Below are 25,289 nucleotides of genomic sequence, written 5' to 3'. Positions count from 1 at the left end.
TAAAATAAAAGGTGGGTGAAAAGGCAGGAAAGTTTTAAAGATTATTTTGTGGTTGCTTTTATGTTCCTAGTTGATAAATTCATATTTTATCCTCTATTATACATAGGAGACATTGATAAGTTTGAGTGGTGAAATGTTGTGAGAAAACACTGATTTTGAAATGTGATTTCAAATAGTGTTTTGAATAGATTTTAGAAGATATATTTAATTAACCTTAACATACAAATTAAAAAATGGCTTCATCCACTAAAATTAGAGTCACTGGCCTTTCATATTCCTCCACTTGGTCTTTCTGGCAAATATAAATAAATAAATAAGCAAAGTGCACCATGCTGGTAATCCCAGCAGCTTGGGAGGCTGAGTCAAGAGGATAATGAGTTCAAAGCAGCCTCAACAAAAGCAAGGTGCTAAGCAACTCAGTGAGACCCTGTCTCTAAATAAAAATACAAAATAGGGCTGGGGCTGGGGCTCAGTGGTCTAGTGCCCCTGAGTTCAATCTCCGGTACCAAAAGTAAACAAGTAAACAACAAAAGGGAGCAACAAAAATTATAACAACAATATACAAAACTTGTGTAACATTATTTATTCAATCCAATAAATAATTCTACTGATTTTTTACACTACATTCATGGAAACTAAAAATTCATTTCAATCACATTGATTGATTTGTTTATACATGTAGACGCAAACCATTGCCTGAAACAGAAAAGAAAACGTTAAATTAGACATTCTTCTCAGGGAATATTAGTGTTAAATATTTAAAATCTACCTTTAGGAATAGTCTGGCAGTAACCATAGTAGCTTCACTAGCACATGGATTAGCATCATGGTATACTCAGTAGAACAATTATATTTAAGGATAATTAAACAATAAGCAGCTACAGAAAGAACTACAGGGGAGGGATTGTAGACTGAAATATTAGTAACAAAGAGCATCCCATGTTCCCATTCTTTCAATCAAAACATGAAGCTTAAGCAACAAATTTCCACTGGGGTCTCGCTCAGATCCCAATTAGTTCCTTTCAAAGTCTGGGATAAGTTTCCTAATAAAATTGTTGTAAATCTCTGCCCTATCATTCAGGGGGTTTGGTATTGAGAGTCTCCCCCCCCCACTTCCTTTATCCCATAGTAACTATAAATTTCAGATGATAATTTTTTAAAATATAAGAAATCAAGTTTGCCTGTCCATGATAGCATTTGCTCCAGCTAATCTGCAAATGTTGTAATTATACGGGGTGCTGATACATTTGTCTCTGGGCTGGTAGTCAGGATCCCATTGAACTGCTACAGTTGCTGGTTTATCATCATAAATATTCTGCACTTTTTGGCAATTTCCAGGCCTAAACATAATATTGGAATTTAATAAGGCTCCACACCCATGCATCCCATTAGAATGCATTGGGGTAAGTGAAAAAATTTTTCCATTCTATTCATAGGTTTAGGAATAAAATGTATATGCATGTCAAGTGTCCTACAGAAATCATGTTTCAACTGGATATTTACCATGAAGACACTCACATTGGCTTTTGAAACTTAGCTCAGTTAATTAGTATGGAATCAAAGAGGTTAAAACTACTGATTTCAGTACTCATTATTTTACCTGACTTCTACCTAAAACGTATATTTGTATCCATCCTGCAAATAGGGGCTTTCAGTCACAAGGGGACACCGAATAGGACAATGTAAGGTTCATTTAGTATCATCTCTGTATTGCCCAAAACATTAACTTTCTTCTTTATATTTCAAGGTAACTGCATAAGTCACATAAGCTAATGAATTCAAAAGCACTTTGAAAATTTTAAACCACCTTCAAATTTAAGGCACTTGTTTTAGTCAGCTTTTGCACTACTCTGACCAAAATACCTGACAAGAACAACTTAGAGGAAGGAAAGTTCATTTGAAGCTCATGGATTCAAAGGTCTCAGTCCATAGATGGCTGACTTCATTGCTCTGGGCCCAAGATAAGGCAGCACATCATGGGGAAATGGCCCAGGAGAGGAAAGCAGCTCAGCTAATGATGGGTTAGGGGAGATGTGAAGGGACCACAGGGAAGATATACCCTTCCAGGAATGCTCACAGTGACCCACTTCCTCTAGCTACAAACCATCTACCTATATTTCAAACTAGGTGACCTGATTAGGTTACAGTTCTCATAATCCAATTATTTCACCTCTGAATATTCTTCCAATAGGAGCTTTAGAAAAACACTTCATATCAAAATCATAACATTACTTAAAATAAACTTTAATATTAATAAATATCACTTCAATAATAACATTTAACAATAATAAAATCAGGGTTAATATATCCATAGTCAAAGGTGGGAGATAAGGTAATAAAGACCCCAAATTCAAATCTTCCTGAAAATAGAACAAGATCAGCACTTCTATACAACAAATATTACTTATAGTTACTTTCCACTTATTCACATTCCAGTTAGTTCATTTGGTAGCAAGACATACTTAAAAATATGAAGAACAGTTTACAGTAGGGTAAATGTCTATAATTTGGATGTGTAAGGCAAGCTGACGATAATTCCATAAAGAAACCAAAATTACATTTTTATAAATAAAAGATAAAATGGCTATATTTTATTTAATTTTAATCATATTTTAAATATAGCACTGTATACTGTTCAAAATGGTGAAGATTTTATCTTCCTGCTATCTGCCCACACTGTCTTTCTCTTCCCACCATTCCTCGACCACCAGTTATCCCCAGAGGAAAACACTATTATCAATTACACATGTTTTTCTCCAGGAAACTCCCATGCTTACACAATAAGCTTATATATGCCAGCTATTTGGAATCTTGCTTTTTATTAAACAGTATATCTTATAGATATTTTCATGACAGATGTACAGATGTACCTAACTCTTTTAAAAAGCTGTATCTTAATATATCAGTATATGAAATTACAACAGTTTTATATAACCATTCTCCTAATGATGGATATATCAGTTGTTTCAAATATTTTTTATTACCAACATTAACAAACAATAGCAAAAAAAATTGAACAACTGATGTGGATGGATTTTTAATTCAAATATTTAAATTTTACTTATTCCTTATATTTCAAATAATATTTAAAGGTTATATAAGTAAGATTATTTCATATATAACGAAACCGAGTATTTTGCTTATAGATCTGTCTAAATTATGCTCAAATGAGCTTAGTTCAAGTAATTTATTTATTTTTTATTTTTTTAAAGAGAGGAGAGAGAGAGGGGAGAGAGAGAGAGAGAAAGAGAGAGAGAGAGAGAGAGAGAGAGAGAGAATTTTTAAATATTTATTTGTCAGTTTTATTTTATATGGTGCTGAGGTTGGAACCTAGTGCCCCATGCATGCCAGGCGAGCACGTTACTGCTTCAGCCACATCCCCTCAAATAATTTAGATTATAGGAAGAAAAAGGTGTAATTATGTAAATACCATTGAAAATATTCCTGGTGCATTTGTTTGTTATGAGCTATTTTTGGAAATCTCTCCAGATTTATATGTTTCTTTTTTAAAAAAATTTATTGGTTGTTCAAAACATTACAAAGCTCTTGACATATCATATTTCATACATTAGATTCAAGTGGGTTATGAACTCCCATTTTTACCCCAAATACTGATTTCAGAATCACATCGGTTACACATCCACATTTTTACATAATGCCATATTAGTAACTATTGTATTCTGCTACCTTTCCTATCCTCTACTATCCTCCCTCCCCTCCCCTCCCATCTTCTCTCTCTACCCCATCTACTGTAATTCATTTCCTTCCTTGTTTATTTTCCCATTCCCCTCACAACCTCTTATATGTAATTTTGTATAACAATGAGGGTCTCCCTCCATTTCCATGCAATTTCCCTTTTCTCTCCCTTTCCCTCCCACCTCTCATCCCTGTTTAATGTTAATCTTTTCTTCCTGCTCTTCCTCCCTGCTCTGTTCTTAGTTGCTCTCATTATATTAAAGAAGACATTTGGTATTTGTTTTTTAGGGATCGACTAGCTTCACTAAGCATAATCTGCTCTAGTGCCATCCATTTCCCTGCAAATTCCATGATTTTGTCATTTTTTAGTGCTGCGTAATACTCCATGGTGTATAAATGCCACATTTTTTTATCCATTCATCTATTGAAGGGCATCTGGGTTGGTTCCACAGTCTAGCAATTGTGAATTGTGCTGCTATGGACATCGATGTGGCAGTATCCCTGTAGTACGCTCTTTTAAGGTTTTCAGGGAATAGTCCGAGAAGGGCAATAGCTGGGTCAAATGGTGGTTCCATTCCCAGCTTTCCCAGGAACCGCCATACTGCTTTCCAAATTGGCCACACCAGTTTGCAATCCCACCAGCAATGTACAACAGTACCCTTTTCCCCACATCCTCGCCAGCACTTGTTGTTGTTTGACTTCATAGTGGCTGCCAATCTTACTGGAGTGAGATGGTATCTTAGGGTGGTTTTGATTTGCATTTCTCTGACTGCTAGAGATAGTGAGCATTTTTTCGTGTATTTGTTGATTGATTGTATGTCCTCCTCTGAGAAGTGTCTGTTCAGGTCCTTGGCCCATTTGTTGATTGGGTTATTTGTTGTCTTATTGTCTAAGTTTTTGAGTTCTTTGTATACTCTGGATATTAGGGCTCTATCTGAAGTGTGTGGAGTAAAAATTTGTTCCCATGATGTAGGCTCCCTATTTACCTCTCTTATTGTTTCTCTTGCTGAGAATAAACTTTTCAGTTTAAGAAAGTCCCATTTGTTGATTCTTGTTATTAACTCTTGTGCTATGGGTGTCCTATTAAGGAATTTGGAGCCCAACCACACAATATGTAGATCGGAACCAACTTTTTCTTCTATCAGATGGAGAGTCTCTGATTTGATATCTAGCTCGTTGATCCACTTTGAGTTAACTTTTGTGCATGGCGAGAGGAAGGGATTCAGTTTCATTTTGTTGCATATGTATTTCCAGTTTTCCCAACACCATTTGATGAAGATGTTATCCTTCCTCCATTGCGTGCTTTTAGCCCCTTTATCAAATATAAGATAGTTGTAGTTTTGTGGGTTGGTTACTGTGTCCTCTATTCTGTACCATTGGTCCACCCGCCTGTTTTGGTACCAGTACCATGCTGTTTTTGTTACTATTGCTCTGTAATATAGTTTGAAATCTGGTATCACTATACTGCCTGATTCACACTTCCTGCTTAGAATTGCTTTTGCTATTCTGGGTCTTTTATTTTTCCATATGAATTTCATGATTGCTTTATCTATTCAAGAAATGCCATTGGGATTTTGATTGGCATTGCATTAAACCTATAGAGAACTTTTGGTAATATCGCCATTTTGATGATGTTAGTTCTGCCTATCCATGAACAGGGTATATTTTTCCATCTTCTAAGATCTTCTTCTATTTCTCTTTTTAGGGTTCTGTAGTTTTCATTGTATAAGTCTTTCACCTCTTTTGTTAGGTTGATTCCCAATTATTTTATTTTATTTTTTTGAGGATATTGTGAATGGAGTGTTTTTCCTCATTTCTGTTTCAGAAGTTTTGTCGCTGCTATACAGAAATGCCTTTGATTTAATGTGTGTTGATTTTACATCCTGCCACTTTGCTGAATGCATTTATTAGTTCTAGTAGTTTTTTTGTATACCCTTTTGGGTCTTCTAGGTATAGAATCATGTCATCCGCAAATAGTGATAATTTAAGTTCTTCTTTTACTATTTTTATGTCTTTAATTTATTTTGTCTGTCTAATTGCTCTGGCCAGTGTTTGGAGAACTATATTGAATAGAAGTGGTGATAGAGAGCATCCCTGTCTTGTTCCAAATTTTAGAGGGAATACCTTCAATTTTTCTCCATTCAGAATGATGCTAGCCTGAGGCTTAGCATAGATTGCTTTTACAATGTCGAGGTAAGTTCCTGTTATCCCTAGTTTTTCTAATGTTTTGAACATAAAGGGATGCTGTACTTTGTTGAATGCTTTTTTCTGTGTCTATCAAGATGATCATATGGTTCTTATCTTTAACTCTATTGATGTGGTGAATAACATTTATTGATTTCCGTATATTGAACCATCCTTGCATCCCAGGAATGAATCCTACTTGATCATGGTGCACAATTTTTTTGATGTGTCTTTGTATCCGATTTGCCAGAATTTTATTGAGGATATTTGCATCTAGGTTCATCAGAGATATTGGTCTGTACTTTTCTTTCTTTGAGGTGTCTTTGTCTGGTTTCAGAATCAGGGTGATGTTGGCCTCATAGAATGAATTTGGCAGAGCTCCCTCTTTTTCTATTTCCTGAAATAACTTGAAAAGTATTGGTATTAATTCTTCTCTAAAGGTTTTGTAAAACTCTGCTTTATACCCATCCAGTCCTGGGCTTTTCTTGGTTGGTAGTCTTTTGATGGTTTCTTCTATTTCCTCTATTGTTATTGGTCTGTTTAGGTTGTCTATATCCTCCTGGCTCAATCTGGGCAGATCATAGGACTCAAGGAATTTATCGATGTCTTCACTATCTTCTATTTTATTGGAATATAGGTTTTCAAAATAATTTCTAATTGTCTTCTGTATTTCTGTAGCATCTGTTGTGATATTGCCTTTTTCATCCTGTATGTTAGTAATTTGAGTTCTCTCTCTTCTTCTCTTCATTAGCATGGCTAAGGGTCTGTCGATCTTATTTATTTTTCCGAAGAACCAACTTTTAGTTTTGTTAACTTTTTCAATAGTTTCTTTTGTTTCAATTTCGTTGATTTCCACTCTGATTTTAATTATTTCTTGCCTTATGCTACATTTGCTGTTGTTTTGCTCTTCCTTTTCTAGGGCTTTGAGATGAAGTGTGAGCTCATTTATTTGTTGGTTTTTCCTTTTTTTGAGTAATGACCTCCAGGTGATGAATTTCCCTCTTAAAACTGCTTTCATTGTGTCCCATAGATTCTGATATGTTATGTCTGCATTTTCATTTATCTTTAAGTATTTTTGATTTCCTCCTTGATGTCTTCTGTAACCCATTGATCATTCAGTAACATATTGTTCATTTTCCATGTGCTGTAGGATTTTTCCTTCCTTCTTTTATCATTGATTTCCACTTTCATTCCATTATGATCAGATAAAATGCATGGTACTATCTCCACCCCTTTATATTTACTGAGGGTTGCCCTATGGCATAATATATGGTCTATTTTTGAGAAGGATCCATGTGCTGCTGAGAAAAAAGTATATCCACTTGATGTTGGTTGATATATTCTATATATGTCAATTAAGTCTAGGTTATTGATTGTGATATTGAGTTCTATGGTTTTTTTATTCAACTTTTGTTTGGAGGATCTGTCCAATGGTGTGAGAGGTGTGTTGAAGTCACCCATAGTTATTGTGTTGTGGTCTATTTGATTCTTGAACTTGAGGAGAGTTTGTTTTATGAACGTTGCAGCAACATTATTTGGTGCATAAATATTGATAATTGTTATGTCTTGTTGGTGAATGGTTCCTTTTAACAGTATATAATGTCCTTCCTTATCCCTTTTGATTAACTTAGTCTTGAAGTCGATTTTATTCGATATGAGGTTGGCCACCCCTGCTTGCTTACGAGGACCATGTGCATGGTATATTTTTTCTCAACCTTTCACCTTCAGCCTGTGTATGTCTTTTCCAATCAGATCTGTCTCCTGGATGCAACAAATTGTTGGATTTGTTTTTTTAATCCATGTTTCCAGCCTATGTCGCTTTATTGGAGAGTTTAAGCCATTAACGTTTAGAGTTACTATTGATATATGATTTGTACTGCCAGCCATGTTTGATTATTTATCTTTTTTTAATTTAGTTTGTTTCTCCATGATTAGCTTTCCCCCCACCCTCTGTCATTACTGATGCACTTCTCACTGATGGTTTTGGTTGTTGTTTTTCATTTCTTCTTCGTGTAGTGTTTTGCTCAAGACGCTTTGCAATGCTGGTTTTCTGGCTGCAAATTCTTTTAGCTTTTGCTTATCATGAAAGATTTTTATTTCGTTGTCATACCTGAAGCTTAATTTTGCTGGATACAGAATTCTTGGTTGGCATCCATTGTATTTCAGTGTTTGAAATATGTTGTTCCAGGATCTTCTCGCTTTCAGCATCTGTGATGAAAAATCCGTTGTTAACCTTATTAGTTTACCCCTGAATGTAATCTGCCTCTTTTCTCTTGTAGCTTTTAATATTTTCTCTTTGTTCTGTATATTGGATATCTTCATAACAATGTGTCTTGGCGTTGGTCTACTGTGATTTTGTGTGCTCGGTGTCCTGTATGCATCTACAATTTGTATATCTGTTTCCTTTTTTATTTCTGGAAACTTTTCTGTAATTATTTCATTCAGCAGGTTACTCATTCCCTTGGTTTGAATCTCTGTACCTTCCTCTATCTGGATGACTCGTAAGTTTGGTTTTTTTATGTTATCCCATATCTCTTGGATGTTTTTCTCATGATTTTTTAGCAGCCTTTCTGAGTTGGCTAGACTCTTTTCAAGATGATATATTTTGTCTTCATTATCTGACGTTTTGGCTTCTACTTGCTCCACTCTGTTAGTGGTACTTTCAATTGAGTCTTTAATTTGGTTTATCGTTTCCTTCATTTCTAGAATTATTGTTTGACTTTTTTAATAATCTCTATCTCCTGATAAAGATGCTTAACTTCTCCTTTTATCTGTTTATGTAATTCATTTTCAATGTGTTCTTTCACTGTTTGGATTTGCTGTCTCGTATCCTCTTTAAGGTTCCATTCCATCTGTCTAAGTTATTCCTTGAGTTCTTTATATGGCCATTTTTCTGATGACTCTAGGTCTTCCTGAATATTTAGGCTGTCCTTCATTGTTTGTACTCATTTTCTTCCATGCTTTTTTATGCTGCTCATGTTACTTCTTGTTCTGTTTGACTGCTGAGTTACTGTTTACTCTTATAAATTTATTTGATGCTTGGGAGAAAAAGATATTAGAAGGGAAGGGAAGAAGTCACTAAAGAGAATGAGAGTAGGCAGGTAGAATTCAAGGAAGGGGGAATAAGAAAATTGAAAAGAAATGAAAAGACAAAAGAAAAAAATAGAAAATAAAGAAAGAAAGAAAAAGAATTTAAAAAATAATTATAATGATAATAAAAGAAAATGAAAATTAAAGTTTAAAAAAAAATAATAATAAAATAAAAAAAATTTAAAAAAATGAAAACATTTTTAAAAAAAAGTTAAAGAACAACAACCAAAAAAAAAATGAAAATTTAAGAAAAAAAATAACAATAATAAAATGCAGTCATAGAGTTCGATTAACTTCTCTTCCAGTAAGTGGAGCTGTGCCCACTGGGCCAAGCTTCTCTTCTCAATAGGTGGGAACCAATCACTGTGCAGCAGCTCTTCCTCCCAGACTGGGCGGGTCTCCAATCCTGAGTGTCTAGGGCCTTCTCTTGTGTTTCCTCAAGCTAGGCCCCGCTCACCTGTGACGCTCACCACAATACTGGCTACACGCCTGGTCTGCTGCTCCTGGGAGCCCTGTTTTCATGAATGCCTGGGCATACTCTCCCTGTTTGCCTCCCTCAGACCCTACGTTTGTAGGGATTGGGGCTGAGAACCCCCAGCGAATTTGCTTGCCCTCCGGTAGCCACTCCCCCGGTAGCTGGTGCAAGGGACCTCAGTTGTTAGCACTGGTGGGAGTGGTAGCCGGGAGTTCCGTGCCGCGAGTCCCGGCCACTCCTGATTCCCTCGGTCTGGCTATCGCGCTCATGGGAGAGCTGGGAGGGGCCCTTAAGGTTTCCCCGCTGTGTGGAGAGGGATGGCTAGGGGATTACACACCTGTCACCGCTGGTTTCAATGAAGTTATCTCCTCCGCCCGTGACGTCAGTTCTCTGCCATGGTGGTATCCCATGCAAATGGTGACCGTTCGTTCCCTTTGCCGGGTGACCAATGCAATGGGTGGGTCCTGACTGTCTCTCCCAAGCCCCGTTTCAATCCTGTGGCCACTGCCTATGAAGGCTCAGTTGGCTTTTACATCTGTAAGTTCAGAGGGGCCAGCCAGTTATTTCTGCGGGATCGTTAGTGCTGAGTCACGAGACGCAGGCAAACTGGAGCTTGAATGCAGCCGATCCAGGCTCGGTGTGTGTTCTGAGAGGCCCAGACTGTTCGCCCCAGATCCACGTCAGCTCAGCATTGCCTAGTGATCCTGAGCAAACAGCATTTAGACAGTTTACGTCTCCCTATGCCTGCACAGCTGAAGGGGTCAGAGACTTGATCTCTCCGCGCCCGCTGCCATGTTGGATCCCTTAGATTTTAAATTGTCACTCATTTTATCAGCTGTTCCATTTTGCTTGGCCGGTCAGCGGCTCACTCGCACGGTGAAGAGTCTGCTCTAACGAGCTCCGCAGGAAGCCACGGTGGCGGCAGCGGTCCAGCTGCGGCCCTCGGGTCGCCCCAAGAGGGGGTGCGGGCTGGGGGAGGGGAGGTGGCGCCACAGGGCCGCGCCGGCTGGGTGACTGGGCACGCGAGAGAGCGGGCAGGGCGGGGGAAAGAAATTAAAGTCGAGATTCAGAGAGCGAACGCGGGAGGAGAGACGGCGGGAGAGAAGGAGGCGGAAAGGCGAGAGGAGGGGGAAAGGGGGCCAAGAGAGTCCGGTGGCTCGGGGACTGCAGCCTTATGCTCGCGCGGGAGCCGTGAAGGACTCACTCCACCTAGGCCCCTTTCTTGACATGGTGCTTAGTCTTTGTCGACAGATCTCCTTTAATGATCTCTACTTTTTCTTTTAAGAAGTGGCAACACACGCTGCGGGCATGGCGGCGCAGGTTAAGGGGTGGCTCACTCCCTTCCCGCCGCCATCTTCCCGCTCAATCCAGATTTATATGTTTCTTAAACTTACCCTTCTGTGATCGACTCTCATTTTTCTCTGTCTCTTCTAAACATCCTCACAAATATAAGAAAAACTTCTCTTATGTTCACAGGGGATTCCTAAGCCAGTCAATTAATGATGGTATAATGATTATCTTTTATAGACCAATCCTACACTAAGCTGCCTGTGAATTATAAAGCAGGATAAAACATTTTGTTTTATTAGGTAAGAGTTCAGTTGGATAGTTGAAGCAAGGCATAAATATAAGAACAATTAAAAGGAATTCAGGCTATTAATAATAGTTTTATATATATACATATGACATTGTATGCCAGTTCCTCTCATTTCTTTCTTCCAGGTATCACTCTGATTTGATCTTTCCTTTTTTCATTTTCCCAGACTTTACCATGCTCTGACTCCTAGCTCTTTCATAACCAAAACATTTTTTTAAAATTTATTTTTTAGAAGTAGTTGAACACAATACCTTTATTTTATTTATTTTTATGTGGTTCTGAGGATCGAACCCAGGGCCTCACATGTGCTAGATGAGCACTCTACCACTGAGCCACAACCCTAGCCCTCAAAACATTTTAACTGTATACTCTTAGCTACTTTTGTTCTCCAGCCATCCCATATTTCAAGCCAATCATCATTAGATAACACTTCATATTAGTCATTCTTTTGTCCAAAGAATCTGAAATGATACTGTAGCCTGCCACATCAAGTCCAAATTCCTGTGCCTATTTCCTGTGGTCCTCCAGAACTGAGCCTCATCCTATCTATCAAATTTTATTTCCAATTCTTGAGGCATATATTAGGAGCAACTAATTCTCCACCCAAACCTATCCCATCCAACCCCTTTCCACCAGACCATTCTCCTCTAAGCATATTATGCTTGCTAAATTCTACCTTTGTCCCTTGGTTTGTGTTAAACTTTCCTGAATTTCTTTTTCCTTACTCTCTGCTTTTCCAGATCTTCTCCATCCCTTAAGGCTCATAGGGAGATCCAATTTCCTTTATAAAATGTTCCCAATCATCATAATAACCAATATTAACTTCTCTGTATTCCTTTGCTATACACACGTGCATGTGTGTGTACACACACACACACACACACATATTCTTATACTTCAAATGCTGCATCTTCCATAAGATTATATTCTGTTTTCAATTCTCTCTTTATTTTCATGTGCTATTATGTTATAAATTGAAGGCCCTAAAAAAGACTTTACCTTCTCTCCCTTAACACCTAGCACAGGACTTGGTACACAAATTATTATGTTTCATCAATTACTAATGAAGGTACCAGTGCTTTATTATATTCTGGAAGTTGAGGTGGAGAACAGGAGATGATTTAGAGTTTTAAAAGTTTCACGCCCCCAGAAATGTCTACTAGGGTTATATTTCATTGAGAATAGTTAGTGCTACAAAGCAGATATAAGGATTTAATGTTTCTCTGATTATATTATCTAAATCTGTATTTTTTACACAAGCTTTTAAAAACAGCAAAGTAGTCCATTTTTTATCTTGTTGGAAGATTTAGATGTTGAAATGGCCTTTTTAAAGTGAATCATCAGTGTTTTAAATGTGCTGGGAAATGGATATTGTATGGATAGAGTAGCAACCCAAAAAAGAACACTAATAAATGTTTACACACCATCAAGTCTACAAACATTAAATATCATACAATGATAGAATCTTTCCTATTCTATAATTTATCTCAATTTTTCCATTATTTTCTTTTATTTTCTCTTCTAGCTTTACTCACAGACAAGCCTCCCAAGCCATTGTTCCCCATGGAGAATCAGCCAAGTGTTATAGATGTCCAGCTGGGTAAGTCTCCTTCTGGGAATAATAGATCCTAAACTTGCTCTCTATTAACAGATGGGGAAAATTGCATGAACCAGGAAAGGTTTATTGCCACTGTTATTACATGCAAATCAATTTGCTTTCTGCTCATTTATAACCCTGGAGTTAGCATTTTAAAGAAATGAATTTGTATTGCATCAAGGAATGGTAATACTAATTTGTTACGCTGGGTATTAAATGTGCTATACAACAGAGCTTTTTAACTCTGTGATTGATAGATTCATGCTGTCTTCCAGTGGTGATTGGTGGAGAAAATTTTTCATACATGTCAGCCAAAAAATTTTATTTGGAGAGAATTAACTCTTGGAGGCCAAGCACGTCTTAATATAAAACACAGCCCTTCAGTACTGCCTTTAAAATGATTTGATAATATTATTTCCAATGACAAAATCCAATGCTATTTAAAAAAATTTAGATTTGGATCCTGAATATTTATGATTCATATGATGTTGAGGGAAAAAGTAACTAGTTGATATATGAATGCTACTGTATTTTTACAAACTTGAATAAGGACATGAAAATTTGAGCCAATTTTGAGTGTGCTGCCACTAGTCCTTGTGAGTTTGAGTACTATAAGCTTGTTACTCAGAAGCCTGCTAGGATCTCTTTTAAGCTGTGGCCTTTAATCTAAACCCTGTTCTTTAACATTTGTGAGCTTTCATCTATTGTGGATTTCACCCCACAATCCTCAATTTCTTCAATTCCAAACAAAAGAATCACAAAAAAATTGAGTGTACAGGCAAAAAGTATATTAGACATACATTGGGTACATGATTTTTTAAAATTTGTGATCATAGTGGTAACCACCAATTATATATATAGTCAAGTAGGATGAATTGACTATAATATTTCATTCACTTTGGAAGTTTTAGGCTCAACTTTTGATCTTTTCAATACAATTTTATATCTATCTTGGAAACAGGAGAGAGAAAATTACATTCCAAAGTGTTTGCTCACTGTTCTAAAATGAAATGTAGCACAGTACTTTCTAAATATAGACTATCAATTTGAGGAGGACCAAAGTTAAATAGGTTAAAACTAAAAGAGGACAAAATAGTAAACATGTTGTCAAATATAACTTGTGGAAGTGGTGACTGTTTTGTAAATAATGTTGAAGTATTGACTGTGGCTCTTTCCACATTCCCCTTCTTATTTTGGAGGCATTATATTTTGTTAGATTCAGATTCAGATATGCTTATATCCTTACCCTCCAATAATTTTTACTTACACTTTTCCATTTCAAACTGGGATAAAAATATCTCTATGGTACTGTATAGTTTGTTAGGGATTACATAAAGCTATTTAATGATCTTGTATCATCAGTTTACATGGAGATTCTAGTGGAGAAGTTGTTTTTATTTGAAAATTTATATATTAAGGAATGAAAACAAAATTCACTTAAATATCAGTACATTTCATGTTTGTGGCCTCAGTGGAGATATCTTTCCATTCTGTTCTACCATTATTCACATTTCAACAGAAAAATTTGACAAGTACTGCTACACAGTAGTGAGAGGGACCTTTCTAATGGATACGTTTCATTCAATTCACTTGGTGCAACACCTGTATATGCTACTCAGGGCACCTATTATGGTGTGTATTTTATAAAGCTTTATATGAACAAGTATTCCAACATAGGCATATATGCCAAAATACCCTATTGACAGTACCATCCTTTAAAATCACGAAGATAATTGACTGCCACACTACATTAAATGTAAGGCTAAACTTTTCAGTTTTTAGTTGGTATATAATTTAGAGATAACTTTATTGACAGAAAGATAGAAAACTTCTCATGTTTTCATTCAAGATCTTCGTGGTTTCAATGAGCATATGACTAGTTAATTATAAGTGAGTTTAACTTTTCTGCAAATTTATTAACACTATATATTCACAGTGGTGAATCATTTTGTGAGGTGTTCATATACCTCAATTGTCAGGTGACATTAAGAGTGCTATAAATGTCAGAGAGATCCTCAGCCTCAGTGGGAGATCTCCAGACAGAATGATGAGAGTTTATAAAACTTTAGATATAAAAAAGAAATAGAGAAAGATAACTGGGGCTATTGGACATCTCTATCTATATCTGGGGAACTTTCAGAATTCCATAAGGTAATAAAAACTTCTAGAAGTTGTTTTCCTTCTGCATCTAAAGTTTGTCAAGCAACATTTAGTTTCAGATATCCTCAAACTATAACTAAAATTAGAACTTCCCCAAAAGTACAGTAGTCCAATTCAAATTGTTATTAAGCATACTATCAAATTTTGGTTTCCCAAATCCTAGCACTTAATAATTGAAATAACAATGTGGCATATTAAAGTTGGCCCTAGATCTTTTTGCTACTCACATCATCTAAATGTGGACTTAATCTCCCCCTCACATTTTATTCTGGGTTGGCTTTGGAAATACGCTTTACCAATAAAGTATGGCATAATTGATGTTCTGAGATTTTGAAGACCACATTGAGAGAAACTAGCAACTTCTATCCCAGTTTCATGGTTTGCTCTGAAACTATAATGCTACTTATAGCCCAAGCTGCAGGGAGAGACTCTAGAGGATAAGACACCATGTGGAAAGAGAAAGAACAAGGAGCACTTTCAAAGTACAAGAAATATGAATAAAGAAGTTTTTTAGAAGTAGATCCCCCCAGTCCTAGCTAACCTGGCTTGTGTCACATAGATTAGAGGCAAACTACTGAAATGAACTGTTCTCAAATACTTGACCCAAAAATTATGAGTTAAAATAAAGTGAATGCCAGTGGCAAATAAATTAGAGATACTTTGTTAGCCAATTGTATATAACAAAAGTAAACATAAATTAGATTCTCTAGAGCATTCTTGATTCCATTTTCTCCCATGGATAAGAATTCTATGCAGCCAATTCATACAAATTGAGAAATACTGCAGAAAATATTTGAATACTAGGTTCAAGGTAGTTTTATAAAATAGAGTCTCCAACAATGGTTTAGATGTGTGAGGGTTATACTGCTCTCAGTTGTGGATATTTCTAAAGAAAATGTGGTGAACAAAAATTTTCAGTATAAATTCATATTGTCTAGTACATGGAGTTGGCATCAGTTCACATTTTTTGTTGTGTCTCTAGAGGAAAATAAACATCTCAACTTTCTTTCTCCTATAGTGTAATCCATTAGTCATCTGCAAGTTTTAGAAATTTACATACATTTTTGCTGACTTAGTGATGACAGTTTGGTTGTTACTAAATTGTGTTCACATTGTATTGCTGAAACAAGATTAATGTTAACTAAATAACCATATATTTTGTGATGATAAACACATTCATAACAAAATAGTCTAAAAACCGTTGTTTTCACACAGCAAGCCTGTGTAGCTAAAGCTGCCTATGGTAATTTATGAAATATAAAGAGAAAAAAAAAACAATGTACAACACACACAAATCCAATTTTGTCCTGTTATCTTCCATTTATTCTCTCTCGCTGGAGGTTCAAATTTGTGGAAAAAAAAACACTTTAATATACTAGTGCTAATTCTGTTCTCAGCAGTTGAGAAGGAATATATTTTAATATTTTCTAAGAAAACATTATTGCAATATATTAATTTATATTACACATTTAATAATAAACTCTTAAAACATCATAGGGACAGGTGCCCTATTTGAATGTATTGATGCTAGGTAGATTCCTCTTTATATATTAGTTTTTGTTATGGCCCAAAATGCAGTTTTTACAAACTTTAACACACTTCTAGAAGCTTTGAAAAGTGTATGAGCAAACATGGATTTAAAGAATTGAGATCAACTGTCTAATTTTAATTAAGGTGAATCTAAAAATGTGCCCTGTTCTCATAAACAATGATCATTTTCTTCATGGAAGTTTTCTTAAGACTTAAAATAATCCAGACACTATTGTGTAGAAAATTAATACAAATCCTACAAATCCTACTTACTTTCTCCTTCTAAGTCAAAAGGAAGTCTTGTGTGTGTGGCTGGGGGAGTTAAGTCATATCAGAAAAAGTAAGACCAGTAGAACTGTCAAAGATAATTGCATTCATTGCCTTAAATGTTTCAAAAAGCCAATAGTTCACCTTAGGGTGGATTTGATCTAGTATAAAAGGTTCTCTTTCATTCTTTCATTTCTATTCTAATTTTAGAATTTATTTTATTTTCACAGGCTATTCAAATACATATTTCATAACTGAGTTTTGTAGTACTGGCTTAAACTGTCTCTACGTATATAAGGATTGTTAATCTTCATCAGATATAAATTTCCCCAGCTTGTAAGTTTCTACTAAAAATTATATTATATCTCCAAAGAAACTTCTGAAAAAACTCTATAAGAGAATAAAGCAGAATATAACATTTAATCTAATAGTCAATACTAGAAGGCAAAATACTAATTGAACCCCAAATTAAGAAATTAGCTCTTCAACAAAATCTATGTCTTTTTTAAAACTTTACTTACCTAAAAACATCTATTGAGTTCTTTTTTGAATATATTTTTTAGTTGTTAATGGATCTTTATTTATATGTAGTGCTGAGGATGGAACCCAGTGCCTCACATATGCTAGGCAAGCGTTCTACCACTGAGCCACAACCCCAGCCCTTCATTGAGTTTATTGGGTGCCAAGTACTTTGTGAGATCCTGAAGCTGTAGATGGGAATTAACTGAGATTCTTAACCTTAAGGGATTTTCAGTCTGATAGGAAACACAGGTATGTAAGCAGAATTGAAATGCAATATGATAACTGCCAAAACAGAGATGGGAAAAGGAGAATGATTTTTTTTGTGTGTGTGTGGCAGGACCTCATATATTGAAGGTGCCATGTTCTCAGGCTTTTACTAAATACAGTGACATAGCAGGTAACCTCAACCCAAATACTAAATTTATTTGAAAGTAATTAAGAATTGTCAAAGACAGAATTTTTGAAATCACATTTTCTTCATCATTTGCTTCAAATCCTAAAATGGAAACTTATAATACCCTTGAGTCACTTTGGTTCAGCAAAATTAGTCAAATCCTTCTAAAGTTGATATAGAACAAACACTCCTAAGTAGGTAAAAAACTAATTGAGCTAAAATGTCAAACCAGAATTATTGTTGATAAAAAGCAATGTGTGATCACTTCATTATCTGGAATCATTACTTGTTATATGCATTGTGTGTGTTATGCTGTTAACAAGGGATTTTAAAAAAAAATTTATGCACTATTCATATCCTCTTACTTTCAAAAATTCCTTGGATACTCTCATGTATTCTTGAATAACAAGATTTTAGAGAGTTTGGAGAGGAAGAAAGAGGGCATCATGAGCTCATTCATATTTCTTGGCACATAGAACTAGAGCTGGTTTATGGCAGCATTTCTTCTCTCTTGTAGACATTCTAGGGTTAGTGAATTATTTCCCAAGGAACTATTCATTCAGGGTAACACACATAAGTTTAACATGGACTACTTCAAACTGAAAGTCATTATATTTCCCAGAGTGTACCACACATGTATTATTTAGAACTTTGGAAAATATGGTCCAAGAATTTATCCTAAGAGTTGGCTATAGTATTAATGACTGAGACTGAAACTGGTTTTCTTACTTTATCTAAGTTTCCTTACTTGGTAGTACTTTTCTTGGAGTTTTAAGAATGAAGAAACGTAATAGGTTTACTAAATATTTTATTATAATGTAACAAGTTGATTTATGATCTTCTCTTAAATAAAATAATTGTTAACCAGTCTTCTATGTATTTATTAATCTTTTTGTATTTATTTATCTTTGAATGAACTGCTTAGCCTTGTGTCCTGTTGAGATCTTAATAAAAGTTTGATGGTACTTTATCATATTTATTGCTATGATCATAATTTTATACGTGTGTACTAGGTACTATGTATATATGCTAGGGAAGTACTATGTACTATATACTTCAGTGAACATTTGCACATGTACCATCTTATTTTTTCCTCATAAGATCCCAAATTAGTAGTACATATTATTGGACAATTTGCAGATAAGGAGTCTTAGCCTCAGAAACATGAAATAGATTACTTGAGGCTACCTATTTTTTTTTGTTATTTTTTTACTTTTTTCTTTTTTTAAATAAATGACAAATGGAATGTATTACAATTAATATTACACATATAGAGCACAATTTTTCATATCTCTGGTTGTATATAAAGGATATTCACACCTATTTGTGTCTTTATGAATGTACTTTGGATAATGACGTACATCACATTCCACCATCATTGCTAACCCCCTGCCCCCTCCCTTCCCCTCCCACCCCTCTGCTCTATGTAGAGTTTGTCTATTCCTCCCATGCTCCCCCTCCCTAACCCACTATGAATCAGTAATAAAATAAAATATTTAGTAAACCTATTACATTTCTTCAGTCTTCTTTATATCACAGAAAACATTCGGCATTTGTTTTTTGGGGGGATTGGCTAACTTTATTTAGCGTTATATTCTCCAACTCCATATGCAACAAATTGAAATTAAACCCTCACCTCTCATCATGCACAAAACTCAATTCAAAGTGGACCAAGAACCCAGGAATTAAATCAGAGACCATGTGTCCAACAGAAGAGAAAGCAGGCCACAATCTTCATCATATTGGACCAGGCCCCAACTTCCCCAAGAAGACTCCCATAGCGCAAGAATCAAAATCAAAAATCAATAAATGGGATGAACTCAAACAAAAAAGTTTCTTCTCAGAAAAAGAAACAACCTGTGAGGTGAATAGAGAGCCTACATTTATTGATTGGAATATTTGTTTTTTGGTGTTTGGCTTTTTGAGTTCTTTATATATTCTGAATTTTGGTGCTGTGTTTGATGTGTGGGGGGTGAAGATTTTCTCCCAGAATGGAGGCTACATATTTTAGTAAGTGACAGAGATGAGCTTTCAATCAGATCTGTCTGACTCCAAAGTCTGTTATTTTTATTATATTATACTAGGTAGATCACATTATCTATACAAAAAGCTCCTAGAATAAAATATTTCCTAGAAAAAAATTCAGTCTAATATGGGCAGTTAAATAATTAACAATAATAATTATTACAATTTTATAATTCTGCCATTAATAATAACATTAATAAGTAATAGTAATACTCATTATTAATTTAAAAAATCTACTAAGAATAGTTGTTATTGCCACTATAATAATATTTATTTAATAATAGTTCTACTAATACAATTAAGAATTAGTAGTAACAGTATTTATAGTAGTAGCACTATCAATAATAATAAAATAAAGTTATTATTAACAGTAGAGCTATTGATTGTGTACTGTACTAGGTATTATATATTAAGTAGTTTATATGAATAATCACATTAATTTTCCCATTAATTCTATGAGATAGGCACAACTATTCACAATATTTTAACAGATTTACTGGGACATGATTATAAATCATTCAATTAACCCATTTAAAGTATACATTTAAATTATTTAATATATTTAGAGAGTTGTACAAATATCACAATCAAAACATTTTTATCACTCTGATAAGAAGCACTCTCATTTCCCCATCCTCAGTCAGTCTTTGTCATTCATCCTTTTCTCCAGGCAACCCAATGAGCTTTATGTCACTATATATTTGCCTATTCTATACATTTAACATAAAAAAATCTACAACATGTTATTTTTTGTGAGTGGCTTCTGACACTTAACATATTGTTCCCAGCATATTGTTCTTAATATCTTCATATTTAATCATGTTGTAGTATGTATAAAATCTGAATTCCTTTTTATTTCCAAATACTACTCTATCATATGGAAATACTATATTCTGTTTATTCATCAGTTGATAGACATTTCAGTTTATTGTACTTTATGGCTATTATGATGAAGGCTGCTATAAATGTTCTCATACAATTTTTTTTTTTTGTGTGTGGACAAATGTTTTAATTTCTCTTGGATATATACCTGGGAGTAGAATTTCTGGTCATATAGTCATTCTATGTTTAATCTTCATAGGAACTGCCAGACAATGTTCCTAAGTGATTACACCATTTTACATTAGAACCAATATAGAAAAGTTAAAAATTTTTTCCACATTTCTGATAACACTTTTTATCATTCACTTTTTAAAAATAACGATCATCCCAGTATATGTTATTGTGGGTTTGTTTCTTCATTGGAGATATGTATATAGCCACACTTAACCATAATGCCCATTAATATTAGTAGCATTGTTTATTCACTTCTCTGATACTGATGGCTTACCCATGCTACTTTTTTTAAATGTTTTTTTTTTAGTTGTTGATAGACCTTTATTTTATTTATTTATATGTGGTGCATGAGAATCAATCCCAGTGCCTCACACATGCCAGGCAAGTGTATTACTGCTGAGCCACAACCCTAGCCCTCCTGCTACTTCTTTTTTTAAAATAGATTTTTGGACCGAGGGTAAGAATGATCAGATATGGCAAGTTAAAAGGCTATCTAGTTTAAACTGCTTTAGTAAGAAAATAAAAATTATTAAGATAGTATTATTTTGACATTTTAATCTTTGCAAGTTAGGCCCCAACTCCTTCTCAAATGGTAAAATAATTTGATAGCTATAGCCATACCTGAAAACTGGTTATCATTATAAGATAGTATAGAAAAGTATTCTAGAGGGACGTACACTTAAATGGTCAGAAAGCTACATGTAATCTAGTATCTGAACAGAGATCAAGAAATTCATGTATATCATTCAATAATAGGAAGGATAGAACTATAGATTAAAAATAACTTAAACAGTAAGAACTTTCTTCTGTTGAAATTCATTAAATGTATGTGTCAACTGAATGCAGGTGCTATTCCTCAGAAGCATCTTGACTCTTTACTGCTTTGTAGTACTTTTCAACAGTTCTATCATTTAAACCATCTAATTCAATAGTTAGTGGATGCCTTTTAAAATCTGGAAAGGACAAAAGATACAAATTTTGAATATGTATAAACATACAACATGAACTATGGGAAAACAGAAATATCCAGGTATTCTCCTCCCAACTCAAGTATTTGTAAAATTTTATAAAAATAAAATAATTTTATGTTTTAGCTAAGCTTGTTAGAAATGGAGGAAATATCACCTTCATTCATATATGAAACCATTTTTAAGCATCCTCACAACTGATGTAGAAGAGTAGCTTTGAATCACTCAAATAACTTCCTTAATTGTCCTCTGTCCTTTATTTGTATAGACATGGAAAATATTTTGTTCATTTAGAAGTAGTTCTTACCATATACTACTTAAATATATCAGAAATGATATATAAATATCTGGTCCTATTTGTAGGTACAAATTGCTGTGATTTAGAAAACACCATAATCTTCCCCCTTACTTCCAATACTTACCCTTGGTATCTTTCATATTGCTATAGTAGATAGTCATAGTTCAAAGTCAACACGTAATAAAGGCCTGTCAAGTGATTTGGAGGAAAAAACTCTAATCATGAAGCTAAAGCCTGTAGTTTATAGTTAATATAGCAAACTGAAGTCTGGAAGCCTCTAGGTTACCTGAATAAGAACATAAGGAAATTGGTCAGCTCAGAAAAAATACCAATATTCAGTTTCCAGCAATGTATAAAAATAAAATGCTGAAAAGTAATTAGAAACCAGCTAACAAGTGGGTACTGAAAGATCAAAGAGGGTGGTGCTCAACCTGTAACAATGGGCATTTGAGTCTCACAAGATAAAGGTATTGTCACTGTGGGCATAACTGCTGAAAAGAAAAGTTTGACAAAAGCAGAGCTTAGGGTAATGCAAAGGGAACACACCTGACACTTAAGAGCAGTTGAAGACCTATTGGGTGAGAACAGGAATATGATCAAAAGGAGTGAAGGGTAAACTTCTCTTGACAACAGTTTTGATAGAAACAGTTTAACTTTGCCAGTATCTGAATTTCAAAACTTGAATTAGTAGTGTATACATCAAAAACACAAATATGTTTAGGTTTAGTTTACAAATATAGTACCAGTCCAGGAGTAAGTCATATGCATATTTAAATTTTGCATATGATTAAGACATTTCTTTTCTGAGAATTCTGACCCACTGAGGGCCTGTAACAGATTGGTTAGTTTTCTAGTTGCAGATGTGTTGAGAATATACCTATTGCTATAATGATAATGTTTCATTCATAGCTAAGCTTAAGATTTTAACTCGTTGAGATGATAACTATGGTGTGTGTCAAGGCTGATTGTGATGATGAGTTAGAAAGGAATAAAAGGAATGTGAATGTGTGATGTAATAGAAGAGAAGGAATTTTTGTCAAGGCCCAGTTTGAAAACCTCCTTAGCTCAATGATGGGAATATGAGAGTGCTTTGTAATTAAAGAAATATATACCAACTCTATATAAAGGAATTGAGGAAAGGAAAGGGTCAACTTTAATAATAACACCTCTTATTTATGCAATATAATTCTCAAAGGAACTCAAAGTATTTTAGGTACTATTTAATTAATTTCTTAAAGAATTCTGTAAATTAGCATGATAGAAAGATTCCTTTAGCCATTGACACTTGTAGCAGGCAGTTTAACTGAACATATTCATGAGGAATCAAATAAATACATGATTCTTAGCACAACCATTATTAGTCAGCTCAAAAATTATCATGACTGATATTATATACGTATGAATGTGTTACAGGAATAATTTACCTACTTCTGTGTTTCTATTTTCATTCTCAGCCAGGTAGTTAGCTTACATATATCAGTTTTTTATTGCTGTGACCAAAATACTTGACAAAAGCAATTTAGAAGAGGAAAAGAGTATTTGGGGCTCATGGTTCAGTCCATGGGTTGGCTAAGTCATTACACTGGACACAAATGAGGCAGAAAAATCATGGTAAAATTGTGTGATGGAGAAAAGCTTTTAAGCTCATGGAAGCCAGGAAGCAGAGAGCTTGAGTGCAAGGAGCCAGCATAATATAATCCTCAGGGGCCTACCCTTAGTTACCTACTTTTTCCAGCCATGCCCTACCTGCCTAGAGTCACTACCTACAAATACATTCAAACTATTAATCCATTAAATGAATTATTCCACTGCTGAGGTTATAGCTCTCATATTCTAATCATTAATATCTGAATATTTGTGCATTGCCCCATGAGCTTTGGGGGTAACATCTCCTATCCAAACACTTTATTAACCTAATAACAGCTCTTCTCATGAATGAATATTTTGTATATCAAACAAGTAGCTATGATATATTGCAGATTGCTTCTGTATGCATACATTTAATAATTTTTCCTAACATTGAGCCTGAGATTTTAGTTTTTACATTCTTAGGACATACAAAGAAGTTTAAGTAAGAGAGGAGGTAAACAACAATAAATAATGAGCCAATAGCAGTGGGAGTGGGTTAAAATTTGAAGATCAGAGGGAAACCCTGCCTTCATGTAATAATGTGTAGAAATAGCTGAATAAGAATGAACTTCTCATTTATAAAAGGCAAGTCCATGGTTATATTGTTTCATTAGGCTCTTGTCTCTTCAACATTCTATTTGATTTCCATTAATAATTTCCCATAAATAATTCTAGTAGTCATCATTGTATTTAATCTGTTCTTCTCAGTGTTATAACTCCATTCTATGGTCTTTATTTTCAGTGAAGGAAACTTAGTGTAATTCATCTCATCTATAGGTCTTAAACCCATGTCATATCCAGCCACTGGGAAAATAGACCAAGACAATTTAATGTAAAATGACTCAGTTTTCTTCCCCTGTATTTCAAAGTATCATATTATTTTATCTCTCCCTCCCTATCTTTCCAAATTTAAATTATCTTATTTGTACCCTTCCCATATGTTTTAGCAACCATCAATTATCTCTTCTTGAAACTGTAATTTGAAATTAGATCTTATAATAATTTTAATAATTAGAGTAAATTCTCTCTCCATATGTATATATATATATATATATATATATACATATATACACATATAAATGTATGTATGTATGTGTGTATACACACAAACACACACACGTACATATTCCCTTTATATCCTGTATCTTTTCAAGATTTACTATTCCATCTTTTTCCTGTCCCTATCTAATTGTTTGGGGAAAAAGTATATACAGAGCATCTGTTTTATTATATATCATTTATTTCTTATCTCACCAAAATTTAACTTCACCCCCACCACTTTATTGAAACTCATCTCTCAGTATCCTTATGATTATATAATTGGGTAATTTTCTCTGTTTTAGTTAGCTGTTTCATTTCTGTGACCAAAACACTTGACAAGAACAACTTAGAGGAAGAAAAGTTTATGTGAAGCTCACATTTTCAGAGGCCTCATTTCACAGATGGCCAACTCCATTACTCTGGGTACATGGGGTCAGGGTGTGGTAGGGAGAAGTCGCTCTCCTCATGGCACCTAGGAAGGAGAATCAGATGGAGAGAAGGGGCACAGGGACAATACACCCTTCTGTGGCATGTCCCCAATGACTCACCTCCTCCAGCCATACCTTACCTGTCTATAGTTACCATCCAGTGAGTTCATTCAGACAAGAATGTCATTCATTAGGTGATAGGTCTCATGATTTAATCATTTTACTTATGAATATTTCTGCATTACAAGAAGCTTCTCAGGCACACCTCAAACCCAGGACTCTGTATCCTCTTACTTCTCAGGATTTTTATACATTCTTTTGCAACATTGAAG

General features: G+C 34.7%; 1 protein-coding gene across 1 annotated transcript in view; it reads left to right on the top strand.

Annotated features, from left to right (window-relative positions):
• Il1rapl2 (interleukin 1 receptor accessory protein like 2) overlaps window positions 1-25,289 on the top strand; it is a 516,192-nt gene that overhangs the window by 235,824 nt on the left and 255,079 nt on the right. The window contains exon 6 of the mRNA XM_077793619.1: window positions 12,568-12,642. Within this exon, the coding sequence (XP_077649745.1) occupies window positions 12,568-12,642 (75 nt within the window). The remainder of the gene's footprint in view (window positions 1-12,567; window positions 12,643-25,289) is intronic.

Source organism: Urocitellus parryii, chromosome X (assembly GCF_045843805.1).
Source record: "Urocitellus parryii isolate mUroPar1 chromosome X, mUroPar1.hap1, whole genome shotgun sequence".
NCBI classification, from domain to species: Eukaryota; Metazoa; Chordata; class Mammalia; order Rodentia; family Sciuridae; genus Urocitellus; species Urocitellus parryii.
The sequence above is the reverse complement of the archived record's forward strand: the minus strand, read 5'-3'. Positions and strand labels throughout refer to the sequence as shown.